Source organism: Cibotium barometz, chromosome 42, assembly GCF_041138505.1.
Source record: "Cibotium barometz isolate CiBa-2024 chromosome 42, ASM4113850v1, whole genome shotgun sequence".
NCBI classification, from domain to species: Eukaryota; Viridiplantae; Streptophyta; class Polypodiopsida; order Cyatheales; family Cibotiaceae; genus Cibotium; species Cibotium barometz.
Genome location: NC_141087.1, coordinates 38,614,067 through 38,641,422, shown reverse-complemented (window position 1 = coordinate 38,641,422; position 27,356 = coordinate 38,614,067). Strand labels below are relative to the sequence as shown.

General features: G+C 46.1%; 1 protein-coding gene across 2 annotated transcripts in view; it reads right to left on the bottom strand.

The window, feature by feature from the left end:
- Nucleotides 1-4,491: 4,491 nt before the first annotated feature.
- LOC147614454 (GTP-binding protein, HflX) overlaps nucleotides 4,492-27,356 on the bottom strand; it is a 156,060-nt gene continuing 133,195 nt past the window's right edge. For both annotated transcript variants that reach the window (XM_086780986.1, XM_086780985.1), the window contains 7 exons: nucleotides 23,926-24,039; nucleotides 23,761-23,829; nucleotides 6,714-6,784; nucleotides 6,414-6,507; nucleotides 5,360-5,488; nucleotides 5,126-5,215; nucleotides 4,492-4,976 (listed from right to left, as the gene is read on the bottom strand). In XM_086780986.1, the coding sequence (XP_086637112.1) occupies nucleotides 4,890-4,976; nucleotides 5,126-5,215; nucleotides 5,360-5,488; nucleotides 6,414-6,507; nucleotides 6,714-6,784; nucleotides 23,761-23,829; nucleotides 23,926-24,039 (654 nt within the window). In that variant the 3' untranslated portion in view covers nucleotides 4,492-4,889. The remainder of the gene's footprint in view (nucleotides 4,977-5,125; nucleotides 5,216-5,359; nucleotides 5,489-6,413; nucleotides 6,508-6,713; nucleotides 6,785-23,760; nucleotides 23,830-23,925; nucleotides 24,040-27,356) is intronic.

Here is a 27,356-nt window from a genome sequence, read left to right as displayed (position 1 = left end):
ACGGAATAGTAAACCATTCCGAATTATCCACTGGCCTCCTGCAGCCTGAATGGTAGGGATGCTGCTTAATCACTGAGTCTTGGTCAATTAATGAGCTCTCGTCCTGGCCAAGAGCCTATAAAAGGGTGGCCAAGCTTAGTCAATAGTTCATAGAGTCTCGCGTGTCTTTGTGAGAGCTTTGTGGTAAGGAGCCTGGATCTAGTGCAGACGTGCACCTGCTTCATGCAGCCAAGGCCGACAGTAGTCTCAAGACCTGCGAGGGTAGCTTCGTGGCAGTATGGGACGTCACGAGGTAGAGATTGGTCGGTACGTCCATCTAGTTAGCTCAGCTCGTGGCTTGGTGGGGACAGCCAAGACTTGTGGGCTTGCCCACGGTTGTCAAGGTTGGGAGGTGAGTCAGGCCTGCATCCCCCTTTATGTTTGTTTGGTTTGTTTGCAGGTTTCGAGTCTTGTACCAGGAGCATTCTACGGGGTGATCATATGGGGATTTGACAATGGTATCAGAGCAAGCCTCGAGAACTAGCAAGTCGGTAGGTAGAGAGAAAGAGGTCAAAGAAAAAGGTATGAGTTTGAGAAGATTGCTGTTTTTCTGTTCATTCTGCTGTTTTTTCAAGTTCAGCATGTTGCTTTTGCATCGTAGGAACCCGTGATGAAGGTTTGGTCTTGTAAGGGTTATTTGCTTTGCAAAGAAGAAGGGCTAGATGTGTTCTTGCAACTGTATGAACAGTTTGAAGAGAGAGAAAAGAGGAAAAAGCCAATTGGCTGTTCGTAAACGAGAGAGAGAGAGAGAGAGAGAGAGAAGTGACGTCTGGGTGTTGTAGCGCAGCCTTATGTGCGAAGAGAAAGCCGTGTGTGCCTAGTCGCAGTCTTTATGGCTGTACACGTAGGCAGGTGACTGGTCTTGTGCAGTCCGGTGGAAAAGCGCACGTAGGCCGTATGCAGGCAGTCAGGTTGTATGCGCATCCAGGCGCAGCCGACCATTGGTACTTGTAGGCAGCCAGGTACACACGCGCAGGTGACTGCGCATGCAGGCAAGTATCGCAGCCTGGGCTGTATGCAAAGGCATAGGCGCATGTGGCTAACCACGTGCGCAGGTGGTCCACGCAGGCGCTAATCACAGGCGGGAGGCAGAGAAAAAAAAGAAGCAAAAAGCATATGCGTGCCAGTTTTTTAAGCTTTCATTTAAAAAAAAAACCCCGCGCCTTGTTTATTTTGCTTTCGTTTTTTGCTGAACCTTAGTGAAAGGGTTTAAAAAACCCACGTGTTGCTTTCTAAGTGTTTTTTTTAAAGAAAAGCAGAATATATATATATATATATATATATATATATATATATATATATATTACAAAAAAAAACAGCTTTTGAGGAAGCCTATAAATTCCCCTTAAGCGGGCTCCTTTCCACACATCTCTCAAGCTCTCTAGCACTCTCCTTGTACAAGATAAATATTTTCTCTCATTTTGTCCTCTTCAAGATGTTGACCCAAGAATCCGAGTTGGAGCCCATTCCTGAACGTGAAGACCTGCCGGCTATAGAAGCCACTGATGGCGATCTTTTCGACGATTTTGTTTCAAAATCAGATTTCCAAGAGTTTAAAGTTGCTCTCGAAGCTTCTTCCTCGGAACGTCAAGCACAAATCGCCACACAGATGCAGGCTTTATAGAACTCCATCTCTTTGTTGACCACTACCCTATCTACTCTTTCGAGTATGGATACTTTGGCATTTGCTTTAGGCCCCAATATTACTCCGGAATAGTTTGGGGGCGAGCAAAATCAACGTACCAAGAAGATAGTGGACACTTGGCTACATAAGTGGCAAGTCCATTTTCAGTTTCATCCATATAACGATGGCAAAAAGATCCAATTAGTAGCAGGTTTCCTCTCAGGCAAAGCTTTGCTTTGGTGGAAAGAACACAAGTCGAAGAAGTCTTCAAGAAAGAGTTCCTCAAGAAAGAGTTCCTCAAGAAAGAGGATGACTATGATATTGTTGCCCAGTTTGCTACTTTGACCATGACCTCGCATAACCTCACTTATGAGGTCTATCTCCAAAAATTTAGGGACTTGCAAATGAAAGCTACGAAGATAGATTCCACAACTCTTTTGGGATTCTTTGTAGCCTATTTACCCAACTCATACCGTTTACAAGTTAAAAATAACAAATGCAAAACTTTGGACGAGGCCATTCATTCCGCTTGTATCTATGATGATACAATGGTCTCTTCCAAGTCTAAATCCGTTACCGAGCAGGGGAATAAGCACAAAAGGAAGTTCTCCGCATTGATGGCTAGCACGACAGAAGGAAAGTCTTCGGACCAACCTTTGAAGAATTCAACTTCGACCCCAACGAAGAAAAAACGTCTCCTTAAGGATTTGAAGCTTAAGAAGGAGGGATGTTGCTTCATCTGCGAAGAAAAAGAACATATGCCTAACGAGTGCCCGAAGCAAAAGGCTACAAAGACCAACGCATAACCCAAGCCAAAGGCAACTAACCAGTTGTCTTTGACAGGTATGCCAGTTACTGTACTTTCTCACCCTAGTTCATGTTCTGATTGTCTGTTCAACTCTAAAGTTTTTAGCTTGCGTGATCTTCTCTGAGTTTATGGAGAAGTGAATGGCCATAGAATCCACATTCTTTTAGACCTTAGCAGCTCACACAACTTTGTTAATTACAAACTTGTGCAGAAATTGGGTCTTGACACAACACCTAGCGATCATACCTATGAGGTACGCCTACCTACGGGTCGGCAAGTATCGGATCGAAAGGTGGAGACGTTACCGATCCGAATTCAGGACTACGAAGATACTCTGGAATGCTATTATGCATCTAGAGCATGTAGACTTGTTATTAGGGATTGAGTGGTTTAAGACTCTTTAAGTCCATATAGATTGGTCTAGTCATACTAATTCTTTTGAAGATCGAAACACCAGTATAGTATCTTAGGTGATTATATTCATCCCTCTCAGGGACCTCTTGTACATACAGTTGATTTTGGAAATATAATGGATTCTTCCTTGTAAACTGCTTTCCATTGTGTCTTGATTCCACTTTCTTCGTTTCTCATACCTTCTATGGATGTCAATGAATTAAGTGTGTTTGAAAGCAAAGAATTGAAGAAGATACTTGATTTGTTTCAAGATGTATTTTCTAAGGAACTGCCATCAGGCTTACCACCTGAAAGGGCAGTAGATCATCGTATTGACCTAGTCCCTGGTGCTCACCATGTTAGTATTCCACCTTACAAGATGAGCCAAGTTGAGGAAAATGAGTTGGCCAAACAACTTGAAGATTATTTAAGAATGGACCAAATCCGTCCAAGTAAATTACCTTGGGGTGCACCTGTGTTGCTTAGGAGAAAGAAGGACAACACCTGGAGAACGTGTATAGATTACAAGAGATTGAACAAGCTGACAATTAAGAACCGTTATCCTCTCCCTAGATCAGATGACCTGATTGACCGGTTAGTCGGAGTGAAATATTTCACGAAGATAGATTTACGTACTGGTATTGACTGATCATCAGTTAATCAAGTATGTGTGTGATGCTGATGTTTTGAGAGAAAGGAAAGCTCGATGGGCTGAATTAATGCAAGATTTTGATTTTGAGATTCGTTATCGAAAGTGGTCCATGAATAGTGTCGCAGATGCGCTTAGTCGGATTAGAGAGGTGAATACTTTGTCGTTCACCGAGATTACTACTGACTTATTTCAGTCATTGAGAGGGCTTTGCAGGATTGATAGTTATTTTGGTCCATTTTGGCAGAAGATCCGACCATCGGACGTCCACACTTGGGTACCTGTCCGTCCATACTTGGGTGCCCGCCCGTTAGTCTATCCCTAACTCAGCTCGTCAATCAGCCTGCCTAGCTCCAAGCTTCCCCAAACCTTGAAGCTAGTCTTGTGTGCGTGTAGCACACGGTAGATACACACTGTGCACATGACAAAAACCCTCGCAGACCTCACCAAAACCCTAAGGAAATGTAGCGGTTATCGTCCATCCCTAATCAAAAAACTATATTATCAGCCCCTCATAATCTTTCGTTCCACTAAGAAGCTTCCAGATAGTCTCTCTTTAGTATATAAAGTGTGTAGATCTATGTGTGAAGGCTGGTGGGGAACTTCAAGAAGTGCCTTCAGACATGGGGGGATAGTGATGGATGCCTTTCATCGAAAATCCTCTGACCTTAACTTGAATAAGTGATGAGAAGAACACCAGTCAAATATTCCACCCCCCTTCTCTGAAAAATCATCTTCTTTTGGTGGAAAGTCTCTGGCATTCCATCTTTTAATTCGTTCAATTGTTAAGTTTGCACTCCTCAAGGTTTTCCCTGTTTCCTTACAGTCTAGTTTTGGTATCATAAATGCCTCTTCATGGAAACTAGTAAGCTTTGCTTGTGATTTGTCGTCCTAGCATTGATGTTCAGCAAAGGCCAAAAGTTTGCCTGTGGCACCAGTTCAAAACCTGGATCAAGTCTCTTTAAAAGAACAACAAAAAGGAGAAAAGCTTCTACTTTGAAACATCTCTGTGTTCATCCTTACACACATCATTTAGAGACCAACAGTCTGCTGGTACAGTCCGCTCAGGAAATGTGAAAGCCTGGTACTGGCACTTCTCAACACTAGATGATCCATTCTTGTTCCTTTGTCAATACCTACACATTGTTTAACAGATGAAGTCTGAAATGATTCTGATTCTGTACAAGGCACAGACAATTACAAGGCTTGGAAAATCTCCACATTACAAGGATTAACATGGCTGTTGTTTCTCCAAACTCAAAAGAAAAGTAACATAAAGCCTCCCATCTTGCTCTCTTCTTCTGTGCAAATATATTGTTGGCTCACATTAACACATGACCACATCAACAAACAACACAAGATATTGAGGAGCTTAGTTAGACAGTTTGCCGCATGGGCTGCAGTTGCCTAGAAAGACGCAGTGGAACATGTGCCTTCAAGGAAATACCATCCTCCATGTACTCCTGCAGACCACAACAAACCTGTCAACAATGAATCTTCCTTTCATGTCCCCCAATGAAACAACAAAAAATAGTGTTTTGCATTTAGATGCAGTATGCTATGCACGAAAGTGCACCAAAAAGAACATAGGTTAGAGATGCACGAAGCGCACCACAGAAGCCACAACTCCGAGACGATGCACAACATTTACAAACTCTCCTTTCACGTACGGCACTAACACATCCACCCATACCAGAGAATCCTGCCAACATACCTTTTAAATCAAATGCCTGCATATCTATATCACTTAAGGTGAACCATAGCATATTCCTGCAAGAGAACTCGTATTTTTTTTTGGCAACAACCTCTATAAGCCAAAACACAATTTATTTAGCGATTGTCAAACCTTTAGCTTGTCCTGTATAGCCTTGCATAAGGCATCTACACCTTCTCCTGTAAAAGCTGAAATGCAGACCACATCATCCCTGCTTGCTGCTTGTGCTCTCCTCATGCTTTCCTTATCTGCTCTATCTATCTGGAAACATAAAACAAACAGTAAGCTCCTTCAGTAAATTTTGACCCCATACTTAGAAGAGACGTAAAAGAAACATTTCAAACCTGATTAAGTAAAAGGCTCAACTTGTGATCCCAATAAACAGTCTGGTCATTCGAAAACGAAGGCCACATGTAGCTATGTGGACCCTCCATGTCAGGGCATGGCAGTAACATTTGTAGGGACACAACTCATCACATATGACACATTGGACGACAGGAAACTCATGGGCTGGCACTTGCAGACTTTCTAGCCTGCACAAGGTCACCCTATCTCATTGTTCTCACACAAAGGCCAGAAGGACGTGTGGCAAGCTGTTGTAGCCTTGCTGCTTGCAGGTGGTGTAGGATGGCTCAGCTTCAGCACCTAGGGCATCATTACTTGGGTTATGGTGGGCTGTGGCACCATTTCAACCCTGTGGCACAAACATTGCAGAACGATAGCAATGCTTGGGCATGGTGACACCACTTCAATGCTATAGCACAAACATGACAGAGGGCTAGCCTTGTTCAGGATCATCATCATCGAGCCCCCCACTTTCAGTGAAACCCATCCATCCTATTAAGTCTCCTAGTAGGAGGTAATTAGCAGCCTAAAGGCTTGCATGTCTAGAATGAATGACCACTGCAGTTAACACAGCATTGAGGGCATCACAACCTGTACAACACGGGGTGCCATATGGTTTGATCATGTTTTACACTCTCTGGAGCTGCTGGCAGTTTCCTGGATATTTCATTATCTCATTAAATGCATGGCTTGGGTGACCATTATTTAATTGATTCTCGCATAAAAAGGGTCCTGTGCATGTGCGTGTACACATGCACATGGACCCTTACTGGTGCAGACTCTGCTCTTTTCATTGGCTAAAGATGGACAGTATTAGGGACAGGAAAGAAAATAGCTTCACCTTGTTCCAAACAATGAGTCCAGGAATATGCTCCACACTAAGCTCAGCAAGGACACTGTCCACAGCTTCCATCTGCTCTTTGGCAAGGGGGTGGCTGTAATGATTACCTTGTCAAATATTGAATAAAATAATAAAACTTTGAAGCGAAATAAATCCAAACTTGACACTTGTGATTAAACATAGTTTGCAATAAGCTTGTCGAACAAGAGTTCTCTTCAGGATCTAGTCCTTAGATGAGACTAACACCAGTTTAAGTTGGCGATTGAAACATAGCACTAGAAATGTTGTTTGAGCTTATACCTTATATCAACTACGTGTATGAGCAGAGAAGAATCATTTATCTCCTCCAAAGTTGCTCGAAAGGATGCGACCTGACAACTCAGAAAAAATGAAAGCTTTGGAACAGATTGCTTGAGTGCCTATAATGCAAACATGCTCTATCACAAGACTTTCCCACTCAATTTTTGTAAGATCAGAAGTCATGCCTCATTGCTCAAAGTGAAATCGAATATATATCAAAACATGACCATACTGCATTACATCAACTCAGTGTTGGGCCTGAGCACATGTAAGTTTTTTTGCTCAACCTGGAGAAGGCTTTTGCCTGATTAAGCATCAGGACTCTTTTGAGTGGGGATCTTGCACCATATGGGTTTCCACGAGGGCTAGACTTGTGTTCAGCCACATCCTCATCCAAGAAACTAGAGACAATTTTATAGCCAACTACTTGCATTTGTTGCCAAGGCCAACATTGCTTTATCTTCTTGTTGCTGAAGTGATGAGCTATTTATGGGCACAAATCTTACACATCTTTGTCTCATAGTCACAACGCAACGGGAACGGCCCGTGCCATCTAGAACACGAACGGCATATAGCGATTAGGGAACGAGAACGGGAGCGCCACGTCAAAACACACACACACACACACACAATATATATATATATATTAAAAGCTATTCATATTTCATTTAAAACATGACAAACACGATACATTATACATAGCCATTGTGATTGATCATGAGACTTGACACTTGAGTACTCTAGGTGCCATTGAATGATTGATGATTGAAGGAGAAGAAGATGAAAGTGATGAGGAGGAGGAGCACACTGGTCACTGTTGTGTAAAGCCTGTGATCTTTGAAGTTTGAAGGAGGTCGAGTCTCTGTTCAATCCCAGGGAGGGGCAGCCAGTGGCGAGCGCACACACATAGCAGCCCGTTTTTTTTGTTATCTTGGGGAAAGTACCGTTTGAAGGTACTCTAGTACCTTAGGTACTATATTAGGAACCTTTGGTACCTCAAAGGTACCTTTAGGCTTTAATAGATGGACGGTGGCCGTTGCATTCCTGGCCGTCACAGGGAACGGCCGTTCCAAAAACGGCAGCAGGTGTTCCCACTCAACCGCCACATCATCCTACATTCCGTACCGTTCCAGCATTCCATGCGCGTAGGAAACGCCGTTCTGCCGTTCCAGACCACAAGGAACAGCGTTTCCTGTGACTATGCTTTGTCTACCTCCTACAAAGAATATGAGCTAATGGATAGTGAGTTTGCAAATGTTAATTTTGCCTCCTTGGAGGAGTCACCTAGGAACGTTACACCAATTCAACGTTGCACTATATTTTTTGCCTGATTGGAAGAAAGCACAAACTGAAGAAATTGGCTTCATGACAGATGGGCCTCCAATGTGGTGCCCATTTCAGACTCGACATTGACTTGACCATTCCTCTAGATTGGCGCATTCCGGTCTGTTATGGGTTGTTTCTTTCTTCTACCACGACATCCCCCTGGTAATCTTCAGGATCAAGGATGACTTTCCCCCTTTGGTTTTTATAGTCAGCAGTGAGAACCGGCTATAGCCCAGTTTGACTCTCTCAGAGGAGCACTATCTTTCCCATCCACAATGAGTGAGGACAATTTCTTTTCACGATCACAGATGGCACATCAACCCTTCCTCACCACCAAATCCAGCACTTTCCGCCTCATCTTAGGCTGCAGAGGTGGGAGCAGCTCTACTCTAGGAGGAGGACGGCACATGTCTTTCCCTTCAACTCAAACACTTCCAGATCTCAGCCATCTCTGCCTCCTCGGTCCTGGTGCCCCAATGGACTTCACAGAACCGTGTGAGCCAATGGTGGAAGCAGAATTGTCGCGTGGCATATCCGGTGAACCTGATGCACCAAGACTATCGGTGGCTCCATGATTCACCTGCAGAGACTATCCACTCCATTTGGACAAATTTATTCATACCTGGGGTGATAGGAGTACCTCACCGCCTGATAACTTGGACTGGATGCACCAGCACTGAGCAGCCGTCTTGTGCTCTTGGATCCCTGACGACTTCATCAGCCAGGGGACTCCAGACTTGTTTGACAGTACAGGCCCCTTTTCCCTCCCCTCCAAGAGCAGCCAGCCAGAGAGGAAGCTCCACGTGTTCTTTTGATTTTAACACCTCGTATGAGGGTGTTTTGAAGCTTGTTTACTCTCTGGAGGGCTGTAATGTGTGGACATTTTTTAACCATTAATTGTAGGATCTTTTAATTTTTTCTTTTGTGGGTGCCAGGTGGGTCCGTGGGGTGGGGAGAGAGAGAGAGAGAAAGAAAGTTATATTAAACGTCTAAAAAGGGCCATACTGGCCTGTGAGACTGAAGTGTTACAATGCTTCCATGATATAGCTCATCCTAGATAGCACAAAAACGAAGTGAACTGAACGTAAAAGGGTAATGGCTGGTTACAATGATAGTGCTAAGTGATAGATGAGGTAATGCATAGAGCTCCTTAGGGTGCACCTCTCCCTGGTAGTGGTCCGTGTAGAACATCAGCCATGGGCAATCAAGGGCAACTGCCAAGAGACCGCCTAGGTCCACTGAGTCGGAAGGCTAAGTGGAAGTAGTCTGGTGCCGCTGCAGGGTGTCCTAGATCTGGATCTCTAAACCAGGTGTCTGCTGTGGGGGTTGGGGGGTGCTTGGTGCATTGTAGTACTGCTGCTTGCTCGCATGTGACTCCTCTCCTCTGTCTCAGCAGGATCGCTCTGGCAGGTGGATCGGCTCCCGTCTCCTCCGTCTCTAGAGACGCTAGTGATAGTCGCCTATCGGGAAAGGGGTGGCGCTCGAGGCCTGGGGTCTCTAGAGAGGATCCTCAGGTGTCTGCCCATCTCAAGACAAAACATCCTGCATATTGCACATCATTCATGCATAGCATCTAGACCATTGTAGGAACCCCAGATATCATCCAGTATTTATCACGATATTTACTAGGATTTTGGGTGGGGGCGATCTGGGCCGTCAGATCGCCCCAAGAGTAAACTAGGGCTGAAAAAAAACTCGGCCTGTGAAGTTAACTAGGGATCCTAGTTTACTTCATAGGCCGAGTTTTTTTGTGATGTCGCGCTTCACCTCCCCTAGTTTACAAAAGAACTAGGGCCCCAAAGTAAACTAGGGATGCCCCGCAATAAACTCGGGTTTGCCATATTACCTAGTTTACTCCAGTTCCCGAGTTTGGACTTCGATTTTTTTGCCCAAGTCTCAAAATGCAAAAGAAAGGTTTTGAACCCACGACGTGCCGCTAGGGAGGCCATAGTCTTACCATTAGGCTATAATTTCTGCTAGTGTATCCGACCCATATTAAAATATTCTTTTGTTATGCAGGGCAGTCCTAGTTTACTTTTGGGCGGCCCTAGTTTACTTTTAGGGATCCGACGGCCCGGATCGCCCCAGCCCAAAATCAGGCCCCCTCAATCGTAGATCCCACTTGGGGGGCCTCTTTAATGCACCGTGCCATATAGAGCTGAGGGTATCTTAGCGTGAGGGCATCCTTGGATGGTCAGATTGCGTTCCAGCACGACCACCGACTTTAGCATCATGTCTATAGAGGAGAGTACGCATCAGCCGCCCAAAAGAAGTCTCTCCCGAAGGAGACCTTGCTCTTCCGACTACAGCAGACACCATAGCCCTTCTTAGAGCTCAGAACCAACTGCTCATGGAGCGTCTCCAACTCTTGGAGGCAGCAGCAGCACGTCCTCCTCCGCCTCCAGCAGTCCCCGACTACATCTCCCTCTTCTTTCAGATGGAACAACAAAGAAGAGAAGACGAGGCCCAAAGGAGAGAAGAAAAAGCAGAAGTAGAATTAAGAAAACAACAAGAAAAAGCAGAAAGATGGGACTATGAGGAAGCCCAACGCAGGATCGACGAAGACCGGCGTCAGGCTGAACTCGCCACTCGGGAGCACCAACGAGAGCTCCATCGAGAACGTATGTTACTCGCGCACCAAAGGGAAAAGGAGGCCATTCATCTTAGATACCAGCACCTCTCTTCATCTTCCCCCGCCTCAAGTGCCACAGGTGCCACCAGCCAGCAGTCCGCAGCATCAACTACTGTCATTCGCAGTCAACCGAATTTCAGTAAGTATGATGGTAAGTGTGATCATTTAGTAGTTGGGGCTATTTACTGCTTATTTTCCATTAGCTAGGATCACAAATCCTCAAGATAGAGTCCACGTAGTGGCTCCCTATCTCACTAGTGAGGCACTCACTTGGTGGCAGCATTGGTCTACTCTTTATACAGACCAGACTATAGGTGTCACACCTTTTAGCTGGGATACCTTTGTCCATGACCAGAAGACCAGATTCCTCCCGCCCCAGTACATGACTGGTTTGGCAGATGAGTTCTATGGACTCAGACAGAACGGATCCCCAGTGCTTTAGTTTTCCGGCAAGGTTATTACTTTAGCACAGTAGTTAGGGCTATCTGCATAGGCCAAGATGGAGCAACTCATTCGTGGATTGGATCCTAACATTTGGTTCACAGTTCGTAACTTTGAACCCAGTATATATGACCGGGCTTTGACTCTCGCTCAAAATGAAGAAATAAAGATGAACGGAGGCAAGCCCAAACAGTCATCCCAGTCCAGTACCAAACCCCAAAAGCAGCAATCCGCTGCACAACTAGGGAAAGGAAATGCATCTTCTAAAGATGCTAAGAAGGATGGCAGTAATAGCTCTAGTTTAGGGGGTAAGAAACATAAAGAATCTAAGCCTAAGAAAACCCCCGATGAAAAGGCTAAAGTAGGCAATACTGGAGGTTATCTTCCTCAAGAGGAGCAAAAGAAGTATCAATCAGAAAACAGATGTTTTTTCTGTCATATCATAGGGCATGGTAAGAAGGATTACCACAAATGGCAAGCAGAACAAGCCGCCAAAGCTCCTTCTACCACAGTTGTCACAACATCCCCAGCTCCTTTTTTCCTAAAAGGGTGTGACCTGAAGCTAAAACAACTTTTTTTAAAGGTCCTAGTTACCATTCCTACAAGCTCACAGTGGCTCTCATGAAAGATGATAGATGCTAAACAAAAACCAACAAATGTGATGCTCTGATAAGTAAACTAGAATGCTTGGGCAGCCTTATCCTCTTGATTGCGTGCACATGTGCTTTGTCAACGTACTTTGAAACAACGTATGTCTTTTCATTCATGTATAAACATCTTAAAGCACTTGAATGAAGATGGACACTGTAATTCATACCATATCTGCAGCACGTCCTCTTCGTATGCGTGTCTTTCTCAAGTTTATATGAACAGCTTATAGAGCTCGAACTAGCATGAACATCAAGCCTATGAGGAATTGATGGACATCGACACAGATCTCACAGTACATCGCAAGGTAGATAATTCCAAATTCATAACCACATTTGAATCTGAGTTACATGCCATTCATCAAGTCATAGGATTTTCGTGTGAGTGAAGTTTTTTTATAAAAAAAACATATAAAAAGCATGACGCGAAGTTGGCACAGTCCTCCTTGAAATTTTATAAACATAGGAGAACGTGCCCTTCCCCTGTTTCCCAAATAGCACTTTCGATATCGAAAGTGGACCAAAACACCTTCAATGTTGAAGGCGGCAATTGGTCCTACGTATTGATTCATCATACAAAACTCATTTTCAAATGTGGTAATGAACTTGTAATTTTCTAATCTGCAAGGTAATTTTGAATCCTCATCGAACATAAGAATAGGCTTCAAGCTCATCCATTGCAAATGTCAGTCTAGCATTGCTTCCTAGTATGCTTTCAAATTCATGTTCATTCAAGCATTTCAAATATGCTCTACACTACACGAAGTATGCTACCTAAGCACTCACACAAAACACGGTAAAAGAATTATATAAGAATAGGCTTCAAGCTCATCCATTGCAAATGTCAGTCTAGCGTTGCTTCCTAGTATGCTTTCAAATTCATGTTCATTTAAGCATTTCAAATATGCTCTACACTACACGAAGTATGCTACCTAAGCACTCACACAAAACACGGTAAAAGAATTAAAAAAAAAACCATCTTCTTCTGTAAGCTTCAGAGCATGGAGTGCACTTGGTTTTGATGATGTATGTGTGTGTGTGAGAGAGAGAGAGAAAGAAGAAAGAAAGAAAGTTGTATTAACATCTTCAAAAGGCCAAAATGACCTATGAGATCAAAAGGTTGCATCATATCCATGAGGTACATCATCCTGGGTACAAAATAGTAATAAAGAAAGATAACAATAATCTAGAACTTTAAAATCTGATCTAGATACATGAGCAGACAGCTCTCATATCATCCTAATACATCCCTCATGGACTGTTGTGACATGGTGCTCAAGGTGGTAAAATTGAGCTGGTGCGAGAAGGTCCTGCGATGATGGGAGATGATAGCCCGGATCTTCCTGTGGTGGCGTGGCTGTGGGAGAGGGCCATGGGGTCTGGGGCGTCCAGCTCTGCATAACTCAGTGGCTCTGGTGAGTGTCACACCTCTCGACCAAGCTCCTACACTAGCCTGTGGTCTAGGTATGATGGGTGGATCCGCCCTCGGAGTATTGGTATGGAAGAAGTCGGTGAGACCTCTCTGTCTTGGTCCTCGAGCAAGTACAGCTAATTTTGGATCTCACTAAGGACTCCCTGTGTCTACGGAGCTCTAGAAGAAAAAGTCCCAGGCATCTTTGATCCAGGAGGTCCATGATCCTGGAAAGTGCTTGGAACCCAGCTCGGAAGAGGCAGCGGAACCTCCCCCGAATCTCATAGTACACAGGGCATTGGCATATGTAATGGTCCTCTGTCTCGGGCTCTGTGTGACAGAGCTGGCATATCCTGTCCTTTGGTGCGGCCGCCCTAGGCCCGTATCCGGCGGTCTCCACTCTCAGCTGGTGGGACGAGGTGTGGATCTGGCTGATCGCACATCTCATAGTATACAGGGCATCGGCATATGTAATGGTCCTCTGTCTCGGGCTCTATGTGACAGAGCTGGCATATCCTGTCCTTTGGTGCGGCCGCCCTAGGCTCATATCTGGCAGTCTCCACTCTCAGCTGGTGGGACGAGGTGCAGATCTGGCCGATCGCACATCTCACCCCAAAGGATAGGTGCATGTCCATGTAGCGTGGATGGAGTATGGCCGATAGAAGCTGCATGTATGGAGTGATGCGTAGCCTGTAGATGATGAAGCACTGGCAGCAACAGAAGGTATTAAGTGATGTGCAGCTTGTAGATGAAGAAGCACCGGTAACAGCAGATATGGAGTGATGTGTAAATATAGAAGCATGTGCACAGAAAACCTTATCCCATACATAACATCATGGCATCATACATAGCATCTAACAATATCATCATCATACTTTGAAACCACTGAAACAACAATATGAAAACTTGCACAAAACACAGCACTAGGGGCTGAAGTTGGGCCATCCCCCCCTGAGGTATCTTTATTACTAACAGAGTGTTCCAATACAAGAGAAGGGGTGCTAGAGAGTAAACACTCTTCAGACTGGCACCATATGTAGATGAAAACAAGTCAAACAATTGCTGGAGTCCTCAATGATGAACCCATCCTCTGTCAGGCATAGGAGGTGATCTCTGTAGAAGGCCATCTTGGTCCCCACTCGACGACTAGGTGAATTCCATGTGCTCTGAGTATCCAGTCTGACAATGTCCTTCCTGATAACCCTGTTCCGCTTTGTGCGGCTGAGAGCAAATGACGGGGCCTCTACGCTGTACTGGAAGGGGGGGAGTGCCTCCATCTGCATACCGTGCATGCCAAACCAAGTGCCTACATGTGCATACCAGCACTCTGTATCTCCCTCAAGTATCAACTGTCTCGAGGACTCCAGGGCTAGCCGGGGGTATCTATCAAGTGGAAGCTCCCATAGCCTATGCCAGTATGTCACTGTCTGAAATAGAGTCTCTGTCACTATCGGTGGAGCCCCCATCTCTGCCCGCACAATCTCATGTGGCACTGATGGTTTACTCCTAATCATGCCTGAGATCATCGCCACTAGGGGCCTCTCCATCGGCTTCTACCCATCATATACCTCCTCTATATCTGTCTCGGCCGGCTCTCTCCTCTGTCTCGTCCTATGGTATAAGCTAGGACCCCATATGGGGGTACCATATAGTAGTGCAGGTGTAACTAGAGTATGAGATCTACTTATCCACTGTGAGGAGGTGTTAAAGATCACGACCTTGGTCTTTCCAAGGTTCACAATAAGGTGTGGGTCCTTGCAAAAGGCCCGTAATGCATCCAAATGCCTCTGCAGCCCCTCTAGTGAATCAGAAACAAGAACAATATCATCTGCATACAAGAGGATCGGTATCAGTACTCTTGCTAAATGTGCTCCTGGTCCTCCCTGTCTGTCTATGTAATCCAAGATCTTGTCAATGTATAGACCAAATAGAGTAGGAGTCAAGGGGCAGCCCTGCTTCACCCCGATAGTGCTGTGTATGATCTCTGAGTCACCTCCTGGAGCCCGTAATCTGCCTATGACTGACTCATAGAGTGTAATGATCCCCCACAACATCTCTGCTGGCACTCCCATATCCTGTAGTCTCCTCATCAGTCTGGCCCATGGGACAGTATCAAAAGCTTTGTGGAAATCCACAAAGCAACAGTATATCCATTGCCCGTGAGCTCTCCCCTCCTCAATGATCTCCTGTAGTCTAAAGATATGATCTAGTGTGGAGTGCCCTCTCCTGAAGCCTGCCTTCCCCGATGATCCGAGTCTCTGCTCCTCGGACCATCTACTCAGCTCATGCTCTAAAATCGAACCATAAATCTTGGCCAAGGTGTGACCAATCATGATAGTCCTATAGTTGTTGGGGTCCATGGGGTCACCTGCTTTTAAGATAGGTACAATAGTATTCGATGACCAGCTGACGGGGAAGCCCTCACATAAAGCCCTGTTAGAGAGAGAGAGAGAAAGAGAGAAAGTTATATTAACGTCTACGGAAGACCCTAAGGGCATATGAGATCAAAAGTAATACAATGGAACCATGGATATATTGAGCCATGGAAAACTAAAAGAAAAAGTAAAATGAAAACATCTGACAGTACATGTGATCAACAGATGATCCTGTGTAGAGTGAGATATGCTGTGATCAACTAATGTCGATACCCGCCTCGGCCAGAACTGATCTGATGGTGGAGTGAATGTCAAGCCTCTGTGATGGGAGCGTGGCATGTCGGCGGAGAACCTCACGAATCCGTCTGTGTGTGGTGGAGGGTCCTGATGCTCTAGGTTGGGGACGTCTGGCTCGCAGAATGGATCGAGCTCTCTCACTAAGAACTCCTCTGGGGTGTGGAGCTAGAGCGTGGGTACGGGTGGTCGGCTCTGATGTCGTAGTAGAGGATTTGTTGTGGGCAGTGGATTCCGATGTGGATGTATGTGTCATCTGAGCTCCATCAAGTACATGCCCAAGCACCTTTGATCCGCAAACTATATCACCCATGTGAGTGGTCCGAATCCCTCTCGGAAAAGGCAATGGAATCTCCCCCGTATCTCATAGTAAGCCGGGCAACTGAACATATAATGGGCCTCATACTCTACTACTCCTGTGATGCATACTGTGCATGTCCTCTCCTCATGTGGGATATCCTCAGCTCTGCCAATCTGTACTCTGAGGCGGTGGGAGGATACCATAAGCTGGCCGATCGTGATACGCATGGCATGTGCCATGTGTATCTATATGTATCCTGGGATCTCAAAGAATCCATCCTCGGAGAGTCTCACGAAGTGATCTCTGTAGAACTTACACTTCTTACCAATCTCTAATGGAGACACCCATGTTTGGTGTATGTGTAGCCCGAGTAGATCTAATCGGATGATCTGGTTGATCTCCTGGCGTTAGAGATCAAGGCATGGGGAATCCAAGCTATACTGAAACAGGGGGAGACCGTCCATCAATATGCCATGTGCATGAAACCACTCGACTACCTCAGAGTACCATGCATGTGTCGGTAATGGTGGTGGCCGTGTCGCTAAGGAGGGCAGTCTAGCTCGTCTCATTCGCTCCCTCTCCCTCTCGCCGTATAATTGCATAGAGGACTCTAGTGCTAGTCGTGGGAGGCGATCTCTGTCAAGCGTGTATACATGCTGAATATAAGTGACGGTCAAAAAAAGGGCATCTGTAACCAACGGGGCCACCCCAAACTCTGCATGTAGAATGTCATGTGGTACAGATGGCTTACTCTTGATCATGTGTGACATCATCATCACCTGTAGCCTCTCTATGCTCCTCCAGTGATCCTTCCCTAGGCCTGGCCCGCAAAGGGCTGCACCATACATAGCTGCTGGTCGTACTAGAGTATCAAAGGGCCAGCACTTAGTGCGGGGTTCTTGGAAATGTGCCTGGAGACACTCTCTCCATACGGGCTAGGGATGCGTGCCCCTCGCAAGTCGGTCAGTGGCAGCTGTGGTCATGCAAAACAAAGGGCCAGTAAAATGACTCCTAGATACACATACTTCTGCACAATCTCCACTGGGGCATCTCTTTATATGAAAGAAAATCGTGAGGCGACTACATAAGATGTGTTGAAGACCATAACCTTGGTTTTGCCCAAATTGACCGTAAGGTCTCTCCCTGCAAAATCTGTCCAATGCATTTAAGTGTTTCTATAAACCCTTGGCTGAATCTGAGATCAAGACAATGTCGTCAGCATATAGCAATATGGGCACTATTGTCTGAGAGCCAATGGTGAACCTCTACCTCCGAAACTATCCACCAATATTGCGATCTCATCAATGTATAGGCCAAAGAGTGTATGTGAGAGTGGACAGCCCTGCTTATAACCCCAATAGTGCGACATATATCTCCCGAGGTCCCACCGGGTGCACTACTCGGCCGAGTAATACCTCATATAGTGCCATTACACCCCATATCATCTCATGTCACAATTGGAGCTCCTGCAAGCGTCCTATTAGACAAGATCGAGGGATGGAGTCAAAGGCTTTGCTGAAATCCACGAAGCAGCAATACACATGTCTCTTTGAGGACATCGCCTCCTCTATGATAGCCCGTAAAGTAAAGATATGGTCTAGCGTGGAGAAGTTTCTCCTGAAGCTTGCCTGGCCTGATGCTCTGTTTCCCATCCTCTTTGGCATAGAGCTCATCATGTCCTCTAGTACTGCCCCATAGATTTTGGCCATTGTGTGACCAATCATGATAGCCCTGTAGTTACTTGGGTCCGTGGGATCTCCTGCTTTGTGGATGGGGACAATGGTGTTGGTAGTCCAGGATGGTGGGAAGTCTTCACAGAGTGCTCTGTTAAAAAGACTGGCAAGAATAGGAGCCAATACGTGGTGCCCGTGGGCGAAATGTTCCGCGCGTAGATCCTCATGATCCTTTGCTCTCCCATTATGCAGCTTTTTAGGAGCCCTAGTGACATTGGGGGAATCAAAGAGATAAGATGATGTAGGCCTAGAGATGTGTGACATTTGTGGTATACGCTGGTTTGGCACATCATATAGCTGTCGTGCATAGGCTTCCCAAAGGCTAGGATCTGTGATAGGTGTAGGTGCTCTTTTTTCTTCTAGAATGCGCCAAGCTTCTGAGTTGTCCTCGCTCAAAAAGAGCTGGTATAACTCTTGCTCTCGTCTGGCGAGAAATGCCCATTTCTTTCGGCGAGTGAATGTACGGAAGATGCATTGCATCTTATGTGCTGAAATCAGCCCATGTTCCCTCTCGCGTAAGAGGCGAAACCTGGTGGTTTTGCACTCTTCATCATACCATCCATTATGGGGTTGGGATCCCACTAGCAAACTTGTTGTGGAGCATGTGGTGTAGGGGAAGCTGGCGTGGGCGGAGTCATGGATGATGGAGGAAAGTTGGGATGTGATGTTGGAGATAGGGAGGGATAAGTCGAGAGCTGAAATGTGGCGGGAGAGGTGGTCCTCATAGATGTGGTCAAGATCATGATGGAAATGAATCCAGGTGAAGGTGGTGACAAGGGGGGTGAATGTGGGCGGTACGATGGGGCATGAGATCGTGAAAGAAAGTAATGCGTGGTCAGCTAGTATGGGGGTAGAAGGGATGGTGAAGTTTGAGATGTGTGGTATAAGAGCCGGAGATCCCATGAGGTAATCCACCGTACTAGTGCCTCCCCCATTCGGAAAAGATATAAGGTTGTCCGCCGACTGCGGCCATCTGGACAACCCATTATATATAACCAGCGCATGCATAGCCCCCATCTCCAAGAAGTGTCTACCATATGATGTTGCATTCCCCATATCCTGGTTGGCCCTCTGGAGGCCCATCTCAGCCAAGTCAATTTCTAACAACATAATGGCATCTCCCTGGAAGTCATATTTCTGCACTTGTTCCCCTTTTGTCCGTGCATTAAAGTATCCTAATAGGAGGACCTCTCCTTGTCGGGAGAACTCTGAAATGTCTGCAAATAATGGCGCATAGGGAGTCTCCCCTTTCTCTGTCAACCTGCATGCATATTTTGATTTCTCTGGTGGGAAGTAGCATACTGCAATATGCATCACTCTCAAGCCAGGCCTGGCTAGTCGCATCCACAAAACGAGCCTCCACATCATGTCTAACCATTGTGAGCATGCCTCTCAAATGAGGGCGAAACAAGCATGCCACTCCTCCCGAGCGACGCACCCCCCAATGGTGCGTGTTTGTCCTCTGAAAGCTGATTCCCATGTATAACCCTCCACTTTGGGTAGCCCTCTCTCAGGACTTTGATGTGTTTTTGTGTAGAAGATAATATCCCTATCTGTGTAAGTCTCTGTGAAGCCTCTGACCATAGAGTTCCGTTGCAATTCCATACTCCCATCCTCAATGCATCTATGGTCTCATAGGCCCCACACTGTCATGTGGGGCGTTTATCCGTGATGATGACTCGGTCATCACGATAAACGGCCCATTTTCCTGCCTTGTGGGCTTGCATAACCTGAACCATCTCGCCTTTCCTGAGTTCCACCTGTAGGGGGTGAGGTCATCTCCAAGGTATATTTTGGTGGTTCGGAGGGTGACCCTCTTCTTCAAGAAAGCCAAACGGGACTCCGACCATAAACTGATTGTCCTACAGTTATAAGAATAGAACTGTAAGACTCCGAGATGATACTGAGTAGAAAATACTGGAAAATACTGAAAAATGTATATCAGGTAGATCCATGTATGCTGATCACTTGAAGTGTTGCCCTCTCCTTAGATCAAGTGTCTCCGCCATGGGGCTGTCTAGAATGGACAGGTCGTAGAAGCGAGGTAGGCGCCTCCGATGCCTAGCAATAATGGCTCTGATTTGGCGATGGTGAGGATGCCGTGGTCGGGATCCTGGTGGGCGTGGCCGACTGGCACAACATAAGATAACTGCTCTATCAGTGGTGACTCCCTGGGAGCGTGGTCGGTACCCTGATGGCCCAATGGAGGAGGTATCAGGAGGTGTGTGGGCTGGGTTGCTAGTGCTGGTGCTCAAGAAATCTGTCAGGGTCCTCTGTCTACGTACATCATGGCTCGGCCTCCTGTCTGCCAAGAGGGTCTCTCTGTGTCTCCTGAGCTCAAGTAGAAACAATCCCAGGCATCTCTGATCCTCAAACTCCATGACCGTGCGTAACCGCCCAAAACCCTCTCGGAAGAGGCAGTGATATCTCCCTCGGATCTCATAATAGACTGTACATCGGCACATGTAGTGTTCCTCTGTCTCTACCTCCTGGTAGCATAGCTGACAAATGCGGTCATCCCCGATCTGATGCACATATCGCCCTGTCTCAATCCGTAGCTGGTGTGATGAGGTCCGGATCTTTCCAATGGCATAACATATCCCATGTGATAGGTGTACATCCATGTACGCCGGGGGGTGATAAAATCATCCGGTGAGGTGTGTAGAAAATGGCTCTTGTAATGAGCCATTTTCGTGCCCAAGGGCTCAAGGGGGCTAGTCCATGTCCTCTCTGTGTCCACTCTGATGATATCCATCCTGATCACGCGGTTTTGCTCTGAGCGGGTGAGATCCAAAAATGGACAATCCAGACTGTACTGAAAGGGTGGTAGTGCCTCTATCCGCAAACCATGTAGGTCAAACCATGATCTCATCTGAGCGTACCAACAATGAGTGTCTCCATCCTTTGCCAGCTGTATGGATGAGGTCAATGCCAATCGGGAGTACCTCTGCTGAGGGAGCTCCCATAGCCGCTGTAAAAAGGTAATTGCCTGGAATAGGGCCTCGGTTACTACTGGTGGGGCACCCAGCTCAGCCTGAACAATCTCATGTGGTACTGATGATTTGCTCCGAATCATGCGGGCAATCATCATAATCAGTGGTCTCTCCATTTGCCTCCATCCCTCATTTGTCCCTCTCTGAGATCTGTGATGTATACTGGGTCCCCAAATTGGAGCTCCGTACAGGAGGGTCGGTGTGACAAGCGTATCAAATAGCCACAATTTGGTGCGTGGCTCCTGAAACTGTATGTGTGCACACTGCCTCTCAAGTGCCCCCAAGGCTGCATGCCCACGAGCTAATCTAGCTGCTGCTGCCTCCTTCAGGGAGAAACGCGGTCCTGTGAAAGTAACTCCCAAGTAGACATATGACCTGATGTACTCTACCGGCTCCCCTCGGAAAGTGAACTGAGGCTCTGATCTCGTCACCCATGCCTGTGTGGTGTTAAACACCATAACCTACTTGCGTTTATACACCAAGACATCTTGTGCATGAGAGAGAGAGAGAGAGTACCTACTTGCGTTTATACACCAAGACATCTTGTGCATGAGGTAGTTGGGGATTCTCAAGCATATACAAGCTTGCAAAATATTCTTTCGCAGAAGGCCCTCTCCCAATTTTGTCATGAATGTGGTTCCCCTCTGCTATAGTGCAATCAGCGCTATCTATGCCTATGTGGTTTCTTCTTGGTGGTGTTCGGCCCTGTGGGGTGGGTGTTGGCCTTGGAGGTATTCTTGAAGCTTTGGCCGACTGCTCCAACAAGTAGTTCTGGAATGTCTCATCCTCCATATCCTCCCGTCTCCTTGGGCAGCTTCAAATAGCTTCTTACGTTCTAGAGTGACAGCTCTATTCAGTGGCCACCAATCAAAGTGTATTGCCCGCTCTATTGGTAGTTAAAGACAGCCTCCTCGGTGATATCCTCCCATTCTAGGTACCATAGTAGGTTGTAGAAGTCATTTAGACCCGTTGCTTCCAGTAGTGCACAACCTGCACCAGTGACCTTGTTCTTTGCCTCCACTGCACGCATGAATTTCGGCATTCACCACACATAGAGACTGTGTGCAGAAATAAAGGAGAGAGATTAGGAAAAACTTTCACTAGGGCTGCGCTTACCTCATCGGACAATTCAAAGCAGACGCTGTCATCTATTTGGGAGCTCTCGAGGGGGCCTGTGAAGAGGGTCAAGCTGTTGGACTTCTCATCGTGGAGCTGTTGCTTTTTCTTCTTCTGCTTCCATGTGCAGAACAGCCTTAGTGATGAGGAAGAAGTCGAGGTGTCCGGGTGGGAGACCAGCGGGGTGAGAAGGTAAACACGTTTCGCAGACGTTGGGTAGCCCACGTTGGGTGAGGAGGTGTCGGGATGGGAGACCAGCAGGGTGAGGAGACTCTTGGAATACACGAGTTTCGCAGACCTCTCTACAAGAGTCATCCAGAGGCTGTTACAGTATTTTAATTTAGCCTAAAGTTATAATAAAACGTTTCAACACAGGGCTATACATTGCGCAGGAGATTTAGATCATAGTCAAGTAGCGTGCTATCATGGAGAAGGCTGATGGAGTTCGTTGTCTTCCAGGAAAGTGGCTTGTCACCGTTGTAGCTTGCACACGTGGTGCTCCAAAGAAGGTTTCCAGGCAGAATCGAGGCGACCATGTCAAGGTAGGCAAGGAGGTCGGGCTGCTGGGTTGCAATGGTAGAACTCCTTATCTGCTCTATCAGCTCCACACAGCAGCGTAGTTCCTCCTGGATCATGTTCCACACCAGATCCACGGTCTGTTGAAAGGTACTGCTGCAAGCTTCGAGCTTGCCAGAGAAGAAGGCTGTCGTGGCACCAGAGGGGATATTGTGCTGCATGAATCCTAAAGCGGAGGGCAAGTTGTGGGTGTCGCCTTTCATATACTCCTTCCAGAAGGAGAAAAGATCATTAGTCCACGCAAGGTAATTGCATACTGAGACTTTCAGCTCTTGCATGGCCGGAGTGCAGAAAAGCTCATCTTCTAGGTATAGGCCGAGCCCATACTCACCAAACAAAAGGACGAACTCAGCATAAGAGTCGCAGGAGCGGGCAGCCATCATGAATGTAGTGGACAGTTGATCAGGACCACCTTGCACGCGTGAGACAGTTTGGTCCTTCACGCCTTCTAGTGAGGTAAGGAGTGAATAGGCCACGCGAGTGTTGGGGCAAACGGGCTGCAGTGGATCCGGCACCAGATGCGCTTTGGGAGACTGTGAGGGTTTGGTGTGCACCAGAACGTGGGAGTTGCTTTTGCTGTTTTTTTAGTGTGCCACTGTTTTTTTAGCGTGCCACATGGGGCTGCCCTCTCGATGCTTGCTTTCCCGCAAGCATCTTAGGCTACCCAAGGTAGAGATTATAGATGTGTAGCTGACTAAGATCACCGATTCACCTGTAGTGGAAGCCATCATAGCTGCCAAACAAAAACCAATGAATGTGATCCTCTGATAAGGTATGAAGTAGCTGTCTCCTGCTTGTGAACTTCAAGACTTGTGGTTTGGGTACAGTGGTCGGATACAGCCTACACGTCACACTCGTATGCCCTGAATTGAGGCTATTGCACATAAATCTAGTTAGCTAAGTAATACATCACTAATATTTTCTCACACAGCAGTTTGGGTTTCCCCGACGTGGGTCCAAGTATAAACCCTTCCCAGTCTATGGCAGCCAAGGGCATCCTTTTGTATGAGTTTTTTAGTTTCTTTTAGTCTTTCCAATGCTCAGTATCACATGGAACCCTTGTACTACTCTTGGTCTCATGGACCCATCGGGTTTTTTGAAGACAATAATATAAATCTTTCTTTAAAAAAACGTTCTTCTAAAAACTCAACCAAAAAAATAAATCTTCAAGAACTTGCAATATAGGAGAGTAAAAAGAGTACCAATTGAGTTGGAAGCTTTTGGATGAAACCCACAGTATCAGTCACGAGGCACTCATTGCCATTTGGTAACTGAGATAGTTAGATAACAACCAGAAGTTAATAATCATGATCAACATTCCACATCCAAAATATTGGCAACATTTGTTAAGAAAACACTAAAATTACCTCAATTTTTCTAGTGGTTGGATCAAGAGTAGCAAAAAGGCGATCCTCAGCTAATACACCCGCCCCGCTAAGCCTATTAAGAAGTGTGCTTTTCCCAGCATTCGTATAGCCAACCTGTATCAGAGCTGTAGTAAGTTTCCTTTTTTTAAAGCATGCAGGAAATTCTCACCACATAAGATAAATGAGGAAAAGGATTTAAATTAACATGTGGAAATTCTCTTGAAAACAAACCACCTGTTTTTGGTTTTTCCCCCCAAAAAAACGCAATGTTTCCCACAAATTATCGCACCATTTATGGCCAAGCAGGACCCGTTGGGAAGGCAGAGAAGGGGTTCACACCATGGCCCACGCATGCTTCTTGCCAAATCACTCAACGCTCAACCACATTGTCACCCTTGGAGTGATAATTGAGACAGAAAATACAGAGGAGAGAAAATTGATTACTGCCTTGTAAACTTTGGCAATGCATTTGATATTGTCCACTCGCAATGTTGATAAGCAAGCTGAGACAATCAGAGTGTGAGGCCATTTGGGCCACAATAACATTGTACGAGCATGTAACTGGTTGGGTTCACATAGAGCCAAGATTCTTAGGCTTGGTGTAGAACACTTCTGCCTATGTGCTAGAGTTTTCAAAGATAGAAAGAAGAGTGCGGCGAAATCACACCGCACACACAAGAGTCCTAAACTATTGTCTGTATTATGTACAAGAAAGAAGTAATACAGCTGACTCCCTAGTACAATGGATATGGTTGAGTGAAAACATCCAACTCCAACCTTGTGACCTACTATACACTCCTGGCTACTAGCACTTTGCTTACAGAGAAACGCTCTTATGAAGTCCAACGCTAAGGAAAGATGATGATGATGATGATGATTTGGCTACCCACACATACATATGTAACAATGCTACTAATTGGCCAGTATATGTTGTCGGCCTATTGTCCATGGTCTGTTGTCCACGACCTGCCACATGTCATTGCCACCATGTCATCATTGCCACATGGCACTGCCACTTAGCACATGCACTATAAGACTGCTCCCAATGATGTCGGGCTGGTCCATGCTTGGGGGTTGTGCCTTCAATACCCGAAAGTGTCACATTCTCCCCTACTTGCATCACACTCTCCTAAATTGCATGGCCTCCTTATAAGCTGTCAACAACAAACGAGACTTGTCTGTGAGCTGATCATCATCAAAACAAATTGGCTGTTGGATTGGATAGCCCTTGAACTTGAGGAGATACCCTAGCTGCTTTTGACAAGAACCCCGCTTGTACTGGTGCAAAACAACCTGCACTGGCACCAAGATTTTTGCACCTGCACTGGCACCAAGACCTCCTGTAATCCTCCATCATCCACCAAGTCAAGTTCATCCTCATCCGATACAACGCTCAGCTCTGGCCCATGATACTGTGCAAGGTTGCTCGAATGAAACACAGTATGCATCTTCCAATGGCTCGATAACTCTAGCTTGAAGACTACATCACAGAGCTTCTTGATAATCTTGAATGGACCCTATCCCAATGGTGTTTGCCAGCCTCTCGACCTTGCTTTGTCTAGCCCTTCTGTATTTCTTTCCGAACTTGTCGCAATAGCTGGTCCAAATCCTGAACCACCTGATCTGCACCATAGTTCCTTGTGGAAGTTTTGAGAGCTCGAGTCGTTGATTTAATAAACGTACGACCATGTACCACCTCAAAGTCTTCTTGGTCAACGCCTACATTGTATAATTAATGGCATGCTCCACCAATGGCAAGAACTCCTCCCGAAGAGTTTGATGCTCCTGACAATAACACCACAACATCATGATCATAGTCTTGTTCATGCTCTCGGTCTGGCCATCTGTCTAGGGATGAAAGGGGGTACTCAACTATAACTTCGACCCCAAACCATAGAACAAGGTCCTCCAAAAACCTTTAGTGAATTTTGGATGCCTGTCTTAGACGATCCTATTTCGAAGTCCATGCAAGTGGAACACCTTTCGGCTCTCATAGGCAACACGGTGCCCATGCTATTGCAACACTACTCCAAGGCCACCTCCACTCATCCAAATCTGGCAACCAGAGAACAGGAGCAGATGACACTAACTTTGAGCTTCTCAAAACAGGCCTGTTCAATCAGAATCCAACAAAATACCCAATCCTCCTTTGCAGCATCTGTCAAAGGATTGGTCTCTCGGACATAATGCTCCATGAAACGTTGATAAAAGACTGCAAGGCCAAGAAATCCACTAAGCTCATGTACATTATCCAGTATGGGCCACAAAACAATAGATTCAATCTTCTCCCGATCCATTGAGATTCTATCCTTGGAGATGACATGTCCCATTAAAAAAAAATTTCCCATGAAAAAGTCCATCTTTCGAGGGTGAAGCCACAAATTTCGGGCATCAATCAACCTCAACAAGGCCGTCTCCACATGCTTCCCATGCTCATCTTTAGTCTTCTCCAAGTGTCCATGCTCTCCAAAATGTGTTTTCTATCTACTGCCGAATCCTCCAAGTCATCTGGCTGAATAGCCCAGACATATACCATACAAGTATGACCACCTTTGTGTACCACCCATTTCATCTAAAGGGTAGATATGACTGCAATAGAGCTCTGTGAGATGGTAAGGACTCCCCAATCACCTCTATGGCGCGGCCAAAGGTATCTTGAAAAGTCAACCTATGCTCCTTTTGGCAGACCACGCTCGCATGATCATACGCAGACCACGCTCACATGATCATACAACCTTGGGTGGCCTAGAATAAAATCCACTTGATCCAAAGGTGCTACCTTGAACATCCGATGTCTAGAAAACTCTTCAAAATCAAATGGGGCATCCTCCAAGGTCTCCACAACCCGAAACTAGTTCGATTTCTTCCGCTTGCCTCACGGTAGTGGCAAGGACTTCGCACCTTGTGTCCACCGTCGTAGGCAACTTCAACCGCTCAATGAGACGGTCTCTAATGATGTCCTTTGAGGCTCCTCCATCAAAGAGTATGGACATCGGATGTCCATGAATCATCCCTTGGCACATCATCGTATCATGCCGGACAAGGACCACTAAGATCCTCCGAGACCGGGTCAAGTGAAGGGCAATTGTGGTATTGGTGGGAGAGGGATGGGGGACTAGATGATTCCATTGTCGTAGATACTACTCCGATAGACGAACTGGCCTTCTCCTTGTACTTCTCCTTGCCTCTACCATTCTTCTTCTTCGTGTTCTTCAAACAGTCCCTTCCAATATGCTCACTGGAGTCACAATAAAGGCATTGTGATGCTCTTCAAGAATGAAGCGATTCACTGAGGCTCCCCCACTTGCCTTGTCCTTACCAACCTTGGCCTTGGACGAGCTACCCTTGTCCTTGCCTTTCTGCTCTTGAGTTCCACGCTTGGAACTATCCCGCATCTCGAGGGCCGTAGCAAGACGAAACATATCCGAAAG